We start from the raw sequence: 12,798 nt of genomic DNA, 5'->3' as shown, positions 1-12,798 counted from the left end.
CTTTGTGTTTTAATGTTCTGTTCACTTGAGTAGCAGACTTCAAGACTGCTAATCAGCTGTATGAAAACTCAGTGTACGTGCCAGGTATGGATGGTATGGATGGTATGGTTCTTACTGGTACTTACGGTTTGTAGGATTTAGTATCGTACCAGCAGAAATGGGGCTCTTCACTGGGACTGCAGTTTCGAATGGGAAAGACTCCCTGTTCATTCCCTTGAAGCCTGGGCGTTGGTTTTGAAGCTTGATTATTTGCTTTATCAGAGTTTTGTCGCATTTCAGGGAAAACATTCTCAGACGTTCCTGTTGCTTACGTAACAGCAGCTGAATTTTGGGGGCCAGCAGATTTTAGTTGGCGGATGTTAGCCTGTGTTTGTGTAAAAGCGAGTTTGTCCATTCCCCGCCAATTCTCAAGCTTGTAAACATTTCCATTTGGAGGTGGGTAGGAACATGTTGGTCTGTTGAGTTGCATTACTTGTTGGGTGATTGCGAAGCTGACTTTTCCTGTAGGCCATTACCTACTCCTGTGGGAAAACAGAATAAGGCACGTCTATAAAGTAGTCGAAAACGGTTGAGTTTTGCGGGAGATGAAACAGATGAATTAGTTACAGAGAACTGCTGAACAAGTATGTCTTTGCCTTCTTCCTCTCCCATCAGTCTTTTATTGGTGAGGCACTGCTTCTACCACCAAGCATTTTCCATTTAAATTCTTCTCATTCTCACGGGGTTTAGTCCCCAGCTCACAAAATCACCTTTCTGCCTCCTTGCTTGTAGACCTAAGGTACCCAGTGTTTCTATTCATGAAATTATGATGTGTTAAAGAGACATGGATCTCTTCACTTGTGAAGTGGATTAATGTGAGGATTTGTAGGTGCTTGACGCAGTTAGAAACTCTTTGTTAAGCGCCAGTAAAGATGATGGTGATGGCAGTTAGCTCTGCTTAGCTGTTAAGGTGTAGGGTGTCAGGAACGTAGAATTTACGGGGTTTGCCTTTTGGGTGAGCCAACAAGAACACCCATTGAGGAATGAAGTGGGAGAACCGCGCGGTACCTGTCAGTGAGGGACAGACACACTGGGTGCTTTTCGATGAGTGTGAATTCTGCAAGCCAGTGCGTGCTCCTTACCACCAATGTTATTCCCAGCATACACTTCAGAGAGAGAGAACAGGGGAGGAAGGAGTATTTTTCCTTTAAAACGCCCTTGGTTGAATTTCAAAAGTGGATTTCAGATGCCAGGAAGCAGCTTGTAACGAGAGGATGAGGTCAGTTGGTATAATTGGAGCTAGTTGATAATTCCTTTACTCTGTTCTCTGAACATTTAGTGTTTCTATTTCTGTAGAAACACACGAGCTAGAAAATGACTAGGTCTCTCCATAGATACGTCGTGTGTCCAACTGGAGAGGGAGGCGCACAGGACGAGGGAGATGAGGGTCAGAGCCCAGAGCCAGCCTCAGCTTTCATCCCTGCTGAGCCTGCAGTAGGTCCCGCGGCCATTGCGTTCTGTTTAAAAGCCTCTGAAGGTTATTTTAGAAATGCCATCTTCAGTTTGATTGTACTAGCACTTGGGCAGGGGGACAGAGGGGAAGAAAGAGGAACCAGGAATGTATTTTTAAAACTCTGGAAAAAAAAATTGACCTATGAGCTTCTACCTCAAGGGGCAGGGGCTGAGACCGCTGGCTTGCGGTTTTCACCATCTTACTTCCTGCTCTGCCACAGAGTCAGCTGTTCCTGGGCCCACGTTTGCTGGTTGAAATCACCCTTTTCATTTTATTCAAGTCACTTAGAGGGAGAGGCGGCACCAACTGAGGTTTCAACTCTAAGCTTCCAAACAGGTGGTTAGTGGAGCGGCCTCCGTGTCTCAGAGATTCTGCTGTTGCTGCAAGTAGGGAGTCAGGGTTCTGCTTTGCGGTTGCCTTCACCTTGCATGGCTTCCTTGGTGGGTGTCCGGAGCCAGGGGTGCTGGCGGGGTTCGTGCCTGTGAAGGACGGTGTATAGAGAGAGAACACCTGTTCTGTCACCGCTGTACCGAAGCGCTGCCCACGTTTGACTGACCTCAGTGCCCTCCCCCTGGGGGCCCTGTTACTCTGTCAGCTCAGTCCTAGTATTCACCAGGGGGCGGGGTGTTTGTTACCTCTCCTCTTTGCCCCCTCCCCCCCCCGGGGGGGTCTTGGCAGCAGCTGTGGCTGTGAGTCTTTTGGAGCAGTGAGAGTCCTTGTCCGTCTTCTCACCGCGACTGATCCAGCACCGAGCCCGCTGATGCTGCAGTGGGGTAGGGTCCCCGGGGGCCTGTGTAATTTATGCGGAGAGTCAGAAAGTCAAAGATCTCAGCTCTCAGGCGAGTTTATTTGGACTGTTTATAGTTTGTTGCTCTGTCCACAGTCCCTTGTCTAGAGTACACTCACATTCTTGATGGCGTGAACTCTTTCCTCTCGGTGCCTTTCCCATGCCTTCTATCTGGCATCTTTTACGTCCGTCTTCGCCATCCCTTCCACATCAGAGTGGCTTCTGGACAGGCTGGGCCCTTGAAGACACCTGTACAGGGACCTGCTCACCTACCCCACCCCACTCCCACTTAACAAAACCTGCAAAGCCACAGTTTTACTTTTGGGACAGTATGTCAGGCAGCCTTTTACTCTGTTTCCTCCACATTAATTTACCTTTTGATTGTAAAGATTTTAAGCAGCCAAGTGAAGCATTGATGATGATCAGATTATTAGCACTTGGGTCATTCTGTGATAATATTGATTGTATGAAACACGCACACACACATATATTGTATTCTGAAATGTAAAGGAGAGGGTACTGTGTAGTAGAGCTTGACTTTCTCTAGCTGTTTTTTGTACATTCTAAATATATTAAGTATTTGAAGTTTCACAGTGCAAAGCAGTACTGTCTTTTTGTACATTAGCTAGAAGCATCAATTCATTGTCATGCATTTTGTCATGCGCCACTTGCCTCCACACATAGCTAGAAATGCTAAATGTTTTAAAGCAACAGTTTTCTTTTTTAACTTAGTTCGAGCAGGGAAATTAATTTTCCATTTCTTATTGTGTAAGTTATTAATATATGTGATCCTCTACGAGTTTCCTTTTAAGAGGAATTCAGAAAACTCGAGATTCAGGGAGTAATCTCGGAAGTTTCTCTTAGCCCTGTTATTTCTAATTCCAGAACAAGTGTAATATCACCTAAATTTAGCCGGGCAATTAACCTTTTAAAACATTAGCTTTAAACCGTTTTCAGTGAACTGATCAAGTGAGGAGAATTTGCAGAGCACGTTGTCATTGATTTTCAGTTCAGCCGAGATCTCCTCTTACCAATTCTTTCCCTTAGTTGTCAAACACCTGTGTTTGTTTTGTGACACTGTGTGTCCAAATTGAAAGTGAGTTGGCTTTATTAACATCCAAACAGAATTAGACACAATTCTTTTAAAGCACCATTTTCAAAATGCATAGGCACTTCCTCCTCTATTGTGGACCCCGAGAGTGCAGCGTTACACTCGCTTTGAGCATGACTTGGGGAGAGTTCACTGAGAGAGACCTTCCTATAGAGTGACAGGGCCGGGATTGTTATGTCAGAACATGGGTACGTGTTGGTCTTCAAGTAGCTGAATTCTCTGCTGAAACTGCTGATCAAGTTATCACAGGTTCTACAGTGTGTACGGTTCCATGTGGCTTCCAGATTGTTAGAAGGAGGGGTGATAATTTTCATGTGCTTTTAGTTGACTGGCCCTAGTTGTTTCTTCCTAAACTAAGTTTATCAGTAATTAAAAAAATTACTCTCTGCTCATTGTATGATATAAAAACAAAATGACTCCCCAAGGGATATTTTATGAATAGAAATTCTCCTTTAAAAATGAAAGTCTTCCCTTAAGTTAATAGAGTGATTTGTTTTTTTAAATCCACTGCTGCTACTGCTGCTAAGTCACTTCATTTGTGTCCGACGTGTGTGACCCCATAGATGGCAGCCCACCAGGCTCCCCCGTCCCTGGGATTCTCCAGGCAAGAACACTGGAGTGGGTTGCCATTTCCTTCTCCAAAGCATGAAAGTGAAAAGTGAAAGTGAAGTCGCTCAGTCGTGTCCGACTCTTGGTGATCCCATGGACTGCAGCCTACCAGACGCCTCCATCAATGGGACTTTCCAGGCAAAAGTACTGGAGTGGGGTGCCATTGCCTTCTCCGAAACCCACTAGTGGGCTGCTGAAAAGTATTTGAGTTTCTTTGACTCTATAAAATTTTCATTTAATTATGTAATACACAAATTTCTTTTACTCAAAGTCTTTATTGTTCAAAAACCTTCCCTCCCATTTTGCGATGGTTAAACAAACCTTGTGTTTTCAAATACCATTATTCTTAAATACCATTATTTGAAGACCTACTACTGGAGAATTATAATATTGAAGGCAGTTATTTATCCTCGCCGTATGAACAATTTAAAAGCTAACGTTGACATCCTTAGCATCTGCTTCTGATACACTCTTCTGCCTGCCCCTTGTGGGAATGATCCGATAGTTCTTTTGTCACGCACCATGACCAAGAAGGCGGTCTGCGGGTCACTGTGAAATGATTTCTAACCAAATAGCCACTCCAGGCCTTGGGATTTGTCCAGGTGAGGTCCTCCAGCTTAGTAATGTCTGCATTTGTGTGCGCGCCCACTGGCCTAGATTTAGTCTTTCCAAGTAGTTTATAACTGGTTCGGCCCATTTTATTGCTTGCTTTTTGGATGATACAGGTTGGGGAGGATGAAGGAAGTAGAAAGGCCTCAACTTGGCAGTCTCTTTACAGGATGTCTCTTTTAACCCCTGCTGAGGTTAATTTACATAAAACCCAGCTGTGTGTGTGTGCGCGAAGTTTTCTAAATTTAAAGTTTATTCTTATTACCATAGTGATAAGATTGTCAGCACTCCTGAATTTACGGTCTTGCTCTCCTCTATCTGGGCGTCCTGGCAGCTCACAGTTCCGTTTCCTTTGGGTAACAGGATGCAGCTGGCGGCTGGATTCTCACCTGTGGAATAGCCCTTTGGAGCTCTCTCCTCCATGTAGGTCTCTGCAAAGCAGCAGAAACCATTTTTGCAGGAAACCACAGGCCTGTGTTAAACACCAAGGGAGCATTGAAATAACATGTGTGAGTGTTCCTCTTCCCGAAGGTACCAATCACCGTGGAGCGCTGCCTTCTGCCCTCCCCTTGGCTTTGAGGTTCTTGTTTAGTTAGCTGATGCTCACTCCCCCTTTCTCTCGTCTCTGTTACCTCTCCGGCCAACTGAGTAAGTTGAACCAGGCTGGATTTCATAATGAGCTACTAGGTAAGCCTTCTGGGACTTTCAGATATTTTGGGGAAGATTGATTTTTGTTCTTACATGCTGTGGACCCTTGGCCATCAAATGGTATGGGGAAGCTCATTCATTTGTCTGTGATGGTCATGTCAGTCAGGAGTCTCTTTAGTATTTACTGGGTGCTCAGTACCGTGCCAGATGCTGTCAGGAGCCGTGGTGGTATGGAGGAGGAGTGCTCCAGAGGACTCTGCTGTGTGGCAGGCCAGCATAAACAAGCCGAGGGGAAAAGGCAGGCACGGGATAAAGGGGGAGAATACCAGTGTGTGACTTACTGCTGACTGTGTGGATTAGCCTATCAGCAGTAATCAGCAGGGCGGAGGGTATTATCTTGAGCCAGAGGAGTGAGCACTGGGCCGAGGGTGGAGCATGCAGAGGGTGTGTAGGAGCTGCAGGGCTGCTGTGGGGGGAGAGGAGCGCTCAATAAGGCGGTACAGATAGTGCACCGAACAGTATTTGGAGAAGTCAGGGTGGGTCTCTGGGGGAGCCTGGATGACCTCTCGAGGTCACCGGGGATGAAGGGCATATTTAATAGAGTGCGGTGTCTGGTGGGGTTCCCATTTCTCTCATCAGTACCCTTCATTTAGAATTCAGGGTCAGCACGGCCATTAGGACGGTCCAAGAGAAATGCTCCTTGAACATGATGTGAGATTAATGCTGAGAAGACTAAAGACATAACTCGTGCCAGGCAGTAACGATAGGAGCGGAATTTATTGAGTATTTTCTCATTGCTTAGTATCGTATAAACATTTCATATACGTCTTTTATTCTTAGGTCTCCCCATTTTACACATGAGACTGAAGCTTGGCAGTTAAACAGCTTGTTGGAGGCACTGCAGCCAGAAGTGTAAGAGCTGTACAGCTCAAATCCAACTCCGTGTCCTTCTCTGAATTGTATTGCCTTTCTCATTTTTATTCCTGCAGTATTTTAGTTGTTTTTGTTGTTCAGTCGCCACGTCAGGTCCAACTCTTCCTGACTCCATGGACTGCAGCATGCCAGGCTCCCCTGTCCCTCACCATCTCGTGAAGTTTGCCCAAGTTCATGTCCATTAAATCGGTGATGCCATCCAACCATCACATCCTCTGTTGCCCCCTTCTCCTGCCTTCACTCTTTCCCAGCATCAGGGTCTTTTCCATTGAGTTACCTGTTCGCATCAGGTGGACAAAAGTATACAGTATTCTAGTAGGGGCTGCTAAAGAATCCTTAAATGCTAGAAGGTTGTCTTCCCAATCTAGATGGGCACTTTTCAGCCATCTGTTCCTTTAATATCTTTATTATTCATCCAGGTGGCTTATAGAAACACGGGGGAAAATAAATATGATGCTGAATTTTTTGCACAGGAAATGTGCTGAGCTTATTAACCTCCCATTTGGCAGCTGCCCGTCCCAAGCAGCCCATGTGTATGTGCAGATGCGGCATCTGGGCCTGATCCTTCAGGTTCAGGGCTCCCCCTTTAGAAGAACTAACGGGTTAAATGTACTCCCCAAACTGTGATCACTTCCTGTTTTTAGGCTTTTCTCTCCCTTTCTTGGTAGCTCAGTGATAAAGAATCTGCCTGCCAATGCAGGAGACTCGGGAGATCCCTGGATCGGGAAGATCCCCTGGAGAAGGGAATGGCAGCCCACTCCAGTGTTCTTGCCTGGAAAATCCCGTGGATAGAGGAGCCTGAGAGGCTACAGCCCATGAGGTCACAGAGTCAGACACAACTGAGTATCCACGCAGTGCTCCTTTTTATGAGGCCTGCAGATCTTAGCACCGTTGCCTGGAACTTCCTAAAGAGAAGAGGCTGGTGCCCCCAGAGAACCTTCTAAGAGGTAAGAGATGGCTTACCACTTTGTAGGCAGAGAGGAAGCTGCAGAGTGAAAGCAGCATTTTAGGAAGGTTGAGTCAGAGCCGCACATGGAGCATGGAGAGATTTTCTCAAGGTGATAAGGCCCGGCGCTCAGGTCTACAAGCAGAGACAGGCAGACTGGTGGTGATTCCTGCCTGGGGAAGGAGGTGATGAGGGCTGCTCTGGGACCCCTTCTAATTATAGAGTTCATGGCTCACAGGGTTTGGCTCGGTTTTGGGGTGAGGATCCCAGGGCCCCTGGATATTGATTGGAAAGCCAGTCTTTGCCTGCTGCACCTTGGGGAAGCCACTGTGGGGTTCTAGCCTGGCCTTCCTGGTTGTAACCCACAGCAGATACTTGCACTCTCAGGGTTTGAATTTAGGCTACAGGAGATTACCTTCCAGTGGCACTTTTTACGAGTTGTGAATGATTAGACATTTGAGCTGAGCTTAAAAAAAAACAGAAGACAAAGCAAAACCAAGAAAATGATGGTAATAAAAAAGCAGAGATTTGTTGATGCCGTGTCATCGTACGGCTGTCATTTCTTTGGGCTAGCACTGTGTCACAGTGGTTTTGTGTATTTTCTTCTGCTTTCCTTCCTTGGCAACTTGGAGGCATGTGAATTTACACAAGTGTCTCTCCTGACTTCTTCCCTCACCTCCTGCTTGCTTTTCTCATTCTTCTGCATAGTTGTAAAGAACTAACTGCGCTGTCTTGTCTTTGGCTATTCTGTTCTTGTTTTCTTTCCTTTCTGTATTACACATCTCCTGCTGTGTCTACGTATTTAAACCTTCCCTAGCATTGACTGAAGCGACTTAGCAGCAGCAGCAGCAGCATTGGCCTTCTACAATAAGCTATGTCTGGGCTCCACCTTCTAGAGGGTTTATAGCTCCTTCCTGATCCTTGTAAAATTTTTATTGCACTAATCATAATGTACTGTAAATTAAGTATTTAAGTGTGTGTGTCACTTGTGATACTGGTAGGGGCCATGTGTTATTTCCCTATCATGGATCGCAGCCTTGTCATGGCGAAGGGGCTTGTGTAACTCAGTGAAGCTTTGAGTCATGCTGTGCAGGGCCACCCAAGACAGACGGCTCCTAGTGAAGGGTTCTGACAAAACACGGTCCACTGGAGGAGGTATTATTGGCCAGTCACCCCAGTATTCTTGCCCCATGGACTATATGAAAAGGCAAAAAAATATGATACTGGAAGGTTAGCCCAGGTTGGAAGGTGTCTAGTAGGCTACTCAGAAATTCCAGCTGAGTTATTTAAAACCCTAAAAGATGATGCTGTTAAAGTGCTGCATGCAGTATGCCAACAAATTTGGAAAACTCAGCAGTGGCCACAGTACTAGAAAAGGTCACTTTTCATTCCAATTTTAAAGAAGGGCAATACCAAAGAATGTTCAAGGTACCATACCGTTGTGCTCATTTCACATGCTAGCAAGGTTATGTTCAGAATCCTTCAAGCTAGATTTCAGAAGTATGTGAACTGAGAACTTCCAGATACACAAGCTCGGTTTTGAAGAGGCAGAGGAACCAGAGATGAAATTGCCAACATTGTTAGTTCATGGAGAAAGCAAGGGAGTTCCAGAAAAACATCTGCTTCATTGATTAGGTTAAAGTCTTTGACTGTGTGGATCACAACAAACTGTGGAAAATTCTTAAAGAGATGAGAGTACCAGACCACCTTACCTGTCTACCTGAACATCCTGTATGCAGAACAAGAAGCTACAATGGACTGGCTCACAATTAGGAAAGAGTACAATAAGGCTGTATATTGTCACCCTGCTTATTTAACTTCTATGCAGAGTACATCATGTGAAATGCCTAGCTAGGTGAATCACAAACTGGAATCAAGATTGCTGGGAGAGATATTAACAACCTCAGATATACAGATGATATCAATCTAGTGGCAGAAAGTGAAAAGGAACTAAAGAGCCTCTTGATGAAGGTGAAAGAGGATAGTGAAAAAGCTGGCTTAAAACTCAGCATTCAGAAAACGAAGATCATGGCATCTGGTCCCATCACTTCATGGCAAATAGATGGGGAAACAATGGAAACAGTGACAGACTTTATTTTCTTGGGCTCCAAAATCACTGTAGACAGTGACTGCGGCCATGAAATTAAATGATACTTGCTCCTTGGAAGGAAAGCTATGACAAACCTAGACAGTGTATTAAAAAGTAGAGACATTGCTTTGCTGACCAAAGTCCATATAGTCAAAGCTATGGTTTTTCCAGTAGCCATACATGGATATGACAGTTGGACCATAAAGAAGGCTGAGTACTGAAGAATTGATGCTTTTGAATTGTGCTGGAGAAGACTCTTGAGACTCCCTTGGACAGCAAAGAGATCAAACCAGTCAATCCTAAAAGAAATTAGCCCTGCCTGATAGGTCAGTTGGTAAAGAATTTGCCTGCAATGCAGGAGACCCCGGTTCGATTTCTGGATCAGAAAGATCGCTGCAGAAGGGATAGGCTACCCACTCCAGTATTCTTGGGCTTCCCTTGTGACTCAGTTGGTAAAGAATCCACCTGCATTGCGGGAGACCTGGGTTAGATCCCGGGGTTGGGAAGATCTCCTGGAGAAAGGAAAGGCGGCCTATTCCAGTATTCTGACCTGGAGAATTCCATGGACTGTATAGCCCATAGGGGTTGCAAAGGGTCGGACACGACTGAGCAACTTTCACTTTCACTTTATTCATTGAAAGGACTGATGCTGAAGCTCGAATACTTTGGCCACCTGATACGAAGAGCCAACTCATTGGAAAAGACCCTGATCCTGGGAAAGATTGAAAGCAAAAGGAGAAGAGGGTGGCAGAGGATGAGATGGTTAGATAGCATCACTAACTCAGTGGACATGAATTTGAGCTAAACTTGGGAGATAGTGGAGGACAGAGGAGCCTGACCTGCTGCAGTCCATGGAGTCAGAAAGAGTTGGACATGACTTAGCAAGTGAATGGTAACAAAGTTATATTTGTCCCTAAAGCTCAGCATCTAGCTGTCCGTGGACTATTTTAAGGGCTCAGTAATATGAGATTATCTACCATTATTAAGTCTTTACCTGCCAGGCAGATGTTATAAACATATATATAGAAAATGAGGCCCAAGTCACTAAAGACTATGGTGTGCTTACCCATATGAATTTTAGAGCAAGTTCTAAGATGAATGTGAGAAAATCAGAGTTTTAAAATTAAATTTAATTTCTTTATTTTAATTAATTGATAAACTTGTGACAAAGTTCTGATTTGTTTTATTCCACGATAATTACTCTAATTGTGTATGTGTGTTTGCCATAAATTCTGGGTCATTCTGCCTACTGGGTAATGCAGCACTGATAAAGAATAAATCAAATGAGTGCGGCTGTTGGGTTTTTGTCTCAGTTTGCTGTATCCTTTTGTTTTCCTGTGAGTATTGCCGTCTGTTAGACTCTGTGTCCTGACAGCCTCTCCGAGGCACCCCCTTCCCCTCCCACCCCTCTTCTGACTAGTGCTTTGCTTTTTTCTTGGTGTGTAGTAAGCACTGTGTCATGAGAGGGTGGGATAGAGCAAGGCTCACTGTGCCGTGAGAACCAGACACCTGATCTGAGTCTCAACACTGTTTCCAAAAGTGTGGGCTGTGATTTCAAAGGAAAACATCACAAGGTTAGGTTTTTTGATTTGGACTCTGATGGTGGAAGTAGGCAGAGAGGGACTGGGCAAGAATTGGCATTATCTGAGAACGTGCCAACAGGTGATCATGTGCCCTGAGGTTTGAGCATCACTGCTTAAAGCTCACTGCTCAGTTAATCAGTGAGTGCATCTTTAAACAGAAGAGCTTGGACATATACGAGGCTTCCATAAGATTTCCTCAGTTCCTTATTCAGAAAATATACTTGGTATGTGTAGTATTTTTTTTTTTTTTTTGTAGAACTTGACATCCTCACCAGGAAAAGCCTGTCTACCCCTTTACTGTGCTTCCTTTTCTGTTGTTCAGAATTCCTGGCTCCTGCCCTCAGCCAGTGCATGACATGTTTATAGCCAGCAGCCCAGACTCCTTAGGAATGAAGGAGAGAGTCTTTTGAATCTTGTTGTTTTCCTTGAGGAAGACCTGAATGTTGACCGTTCTGCAAGAATCCAGAGTATGCGTTGTCATTTCCATGTTAACCCCCACCCAGATGTTTGTGGGTTTTGAAGGATTTATTCTAGCCCAGTCGTAGCCAGGTCCCTGGCCATGGAAATTCATCTGAAGCACACTTTTCCATGGAAATACCCTGCAGGTAGAAATACTCTATCTATGCCTGGCTGCATCCCAAACAGCTGTCCTTGCCTTAATGAGACTGGGGTGGTTGTGTTTCGGGGGCAGTTGGCACATCTTTTTTGTGGATTTAGATGCTTCCCTGTTGTGAATGGCAAAAACCAGGCTGAGTTTGTCAGGCGTGGACAGCTAGTCCTTAGGAAAAGAGAGTTTTCAGTATAATTACCTGCTGTGGTGTTGGGGGCACTGTGACTTGCCCGCTGCCCCTCCTTGAACATTTGGCTTTAACAGGAGCACCTGTTAAAGGCTTCTTTAGTGTAAAGTGTGACTGTGACCGAAGAATAGTGAGTTTGGTTTATGTTTACAGATGTATGGGTGCAGACATTCTTGTTTTAATTGCTTTGCTTTGCTCTAGGGACCTCTAGTAAAGCTGGCAGATTTATTCAGTTTGACATTGAGGGGAAAAAACAGGTCTTTTTACTCCTTTCTAGGTCTGTTGTAACAGGGGACTTATGCCTTTCCTGTATTGAGACATGCTTGCTTTTTTTTTCTTTTTCTTTTTTTTTTAAGATGGAAAATATCTTTGAGACATATAAAACTGTTGAATGAGGACATAATGTTTCTTTGGATTATTGAGTTGGTTTTTTTTTTAGCTTTTGACCAAGAGTTGGCATTCTGTGATCCACTGGCTGAACCTAGACTTCTGCCTCTTTTAGTAAATAAAGTTTTATTGGAACACGGCCGCACCCAGTCATACATATGGCAGCAGAAACCCTATGCCTGCAGAGCTTAAAATATTTACTGTTTGACTTTTTACAGATATGTTTGCTGACACTTATTAAGGATTCCAATTTTTATTTAGGTGTGTATTTTTTCTTCGGGGCGGGGCGGGGGGGGTTTACCTGGTAAGATTTTGCATTTGTTTGCTCAGGCACATTGGTTGTTGGAAGTGCTTTCTGTCCTGTCTGTCCCGCAAACTAGTCACACAGGCTTATTGTGATCCTGTGTAGTGACTGAGTTTCTGCCCCGTCATTTTTCAGGTAGAGCGAGGTGCAAAACATTCCAGAACTTTTGCTACTGTAAACTTGGTCAGCACTGCACGCCCAGTGCTAGTATATTCTGATGATGGGCTGTGCTTTGCACCCTGTGAGGAAAAGGCTGATGCTAGTTTATGTTAAAGTACAGGAAGGGATCGTTGCAAGTCTTTGCTTCTCTAATCAGCAGCACCCTGAGACTTTTTTTTTCCCTCTTTCTCTCTTTTATATTTTTAATAGGAGGATAATTGCTTTTTATTGTGTTGATTTCTGCTGCATGAATCAGCCATAGGTAGACATATGTCCCCGCCCTCTTGAACCTCCCTCTCACCGCTCTGGATAGTCACAGAGCACCTGATTTGAGCTCCACTGTC

General features: G+C 44.7%; 1 protein-coding gene across 10 annotated transcripts in view; it reads left to right on the top strand.

The window, feature by feature from the left end:
• Positions 1–12,798, top strand: part of AKAP13 (A-kinase anchoring protein 13) — a 322,494-nt gene that overhangs the window by 70,991 nt on the left and 238,705 nt on the right. For 7 of the 10 annotated variants that reach the window (XM_044933356.2, XM_044933351.2, XM_044933349.2 and 4 more), the window contains exon 1: positions 5,193–5,295. The exons of the other annotated variants lie outside the window; for them this stretch is intronic. In XM_044933356.2, coding sequence (XP_044789291.2) covers positions 5,208–5,295 — 88 coding nt within the window. In that variant the 5' untranslated portion in view covers positions 5,193–5,207. Of the gene's footprint in view, positions 1–5,192; positions 5,296–12,798 lie in introns of those variants that run through there. 10 annotated transcript variants of the gene reach the window in all.

This window comes from Bubalus bubalis, chromosome 20 (genome assembly GCF_019923935.1).
Source record: "Bubalus bubalis isolate 160015118507 breed Murrah chromosome 20, NDDB_SH_1, whole genome shotgun sequence".
Classification (NCBI taxonomy): Eukaryota; Metazoa; Chordata; class Mammalia; order Artiodactyla; family Bovidae; genus Bubalus; species Bubalus bubalis.
The sequence above is the reverse complement of the archived record's forward strand: the minus strand, read 5'-3'. Positions and strand labels throughout refer to the sequence as shown.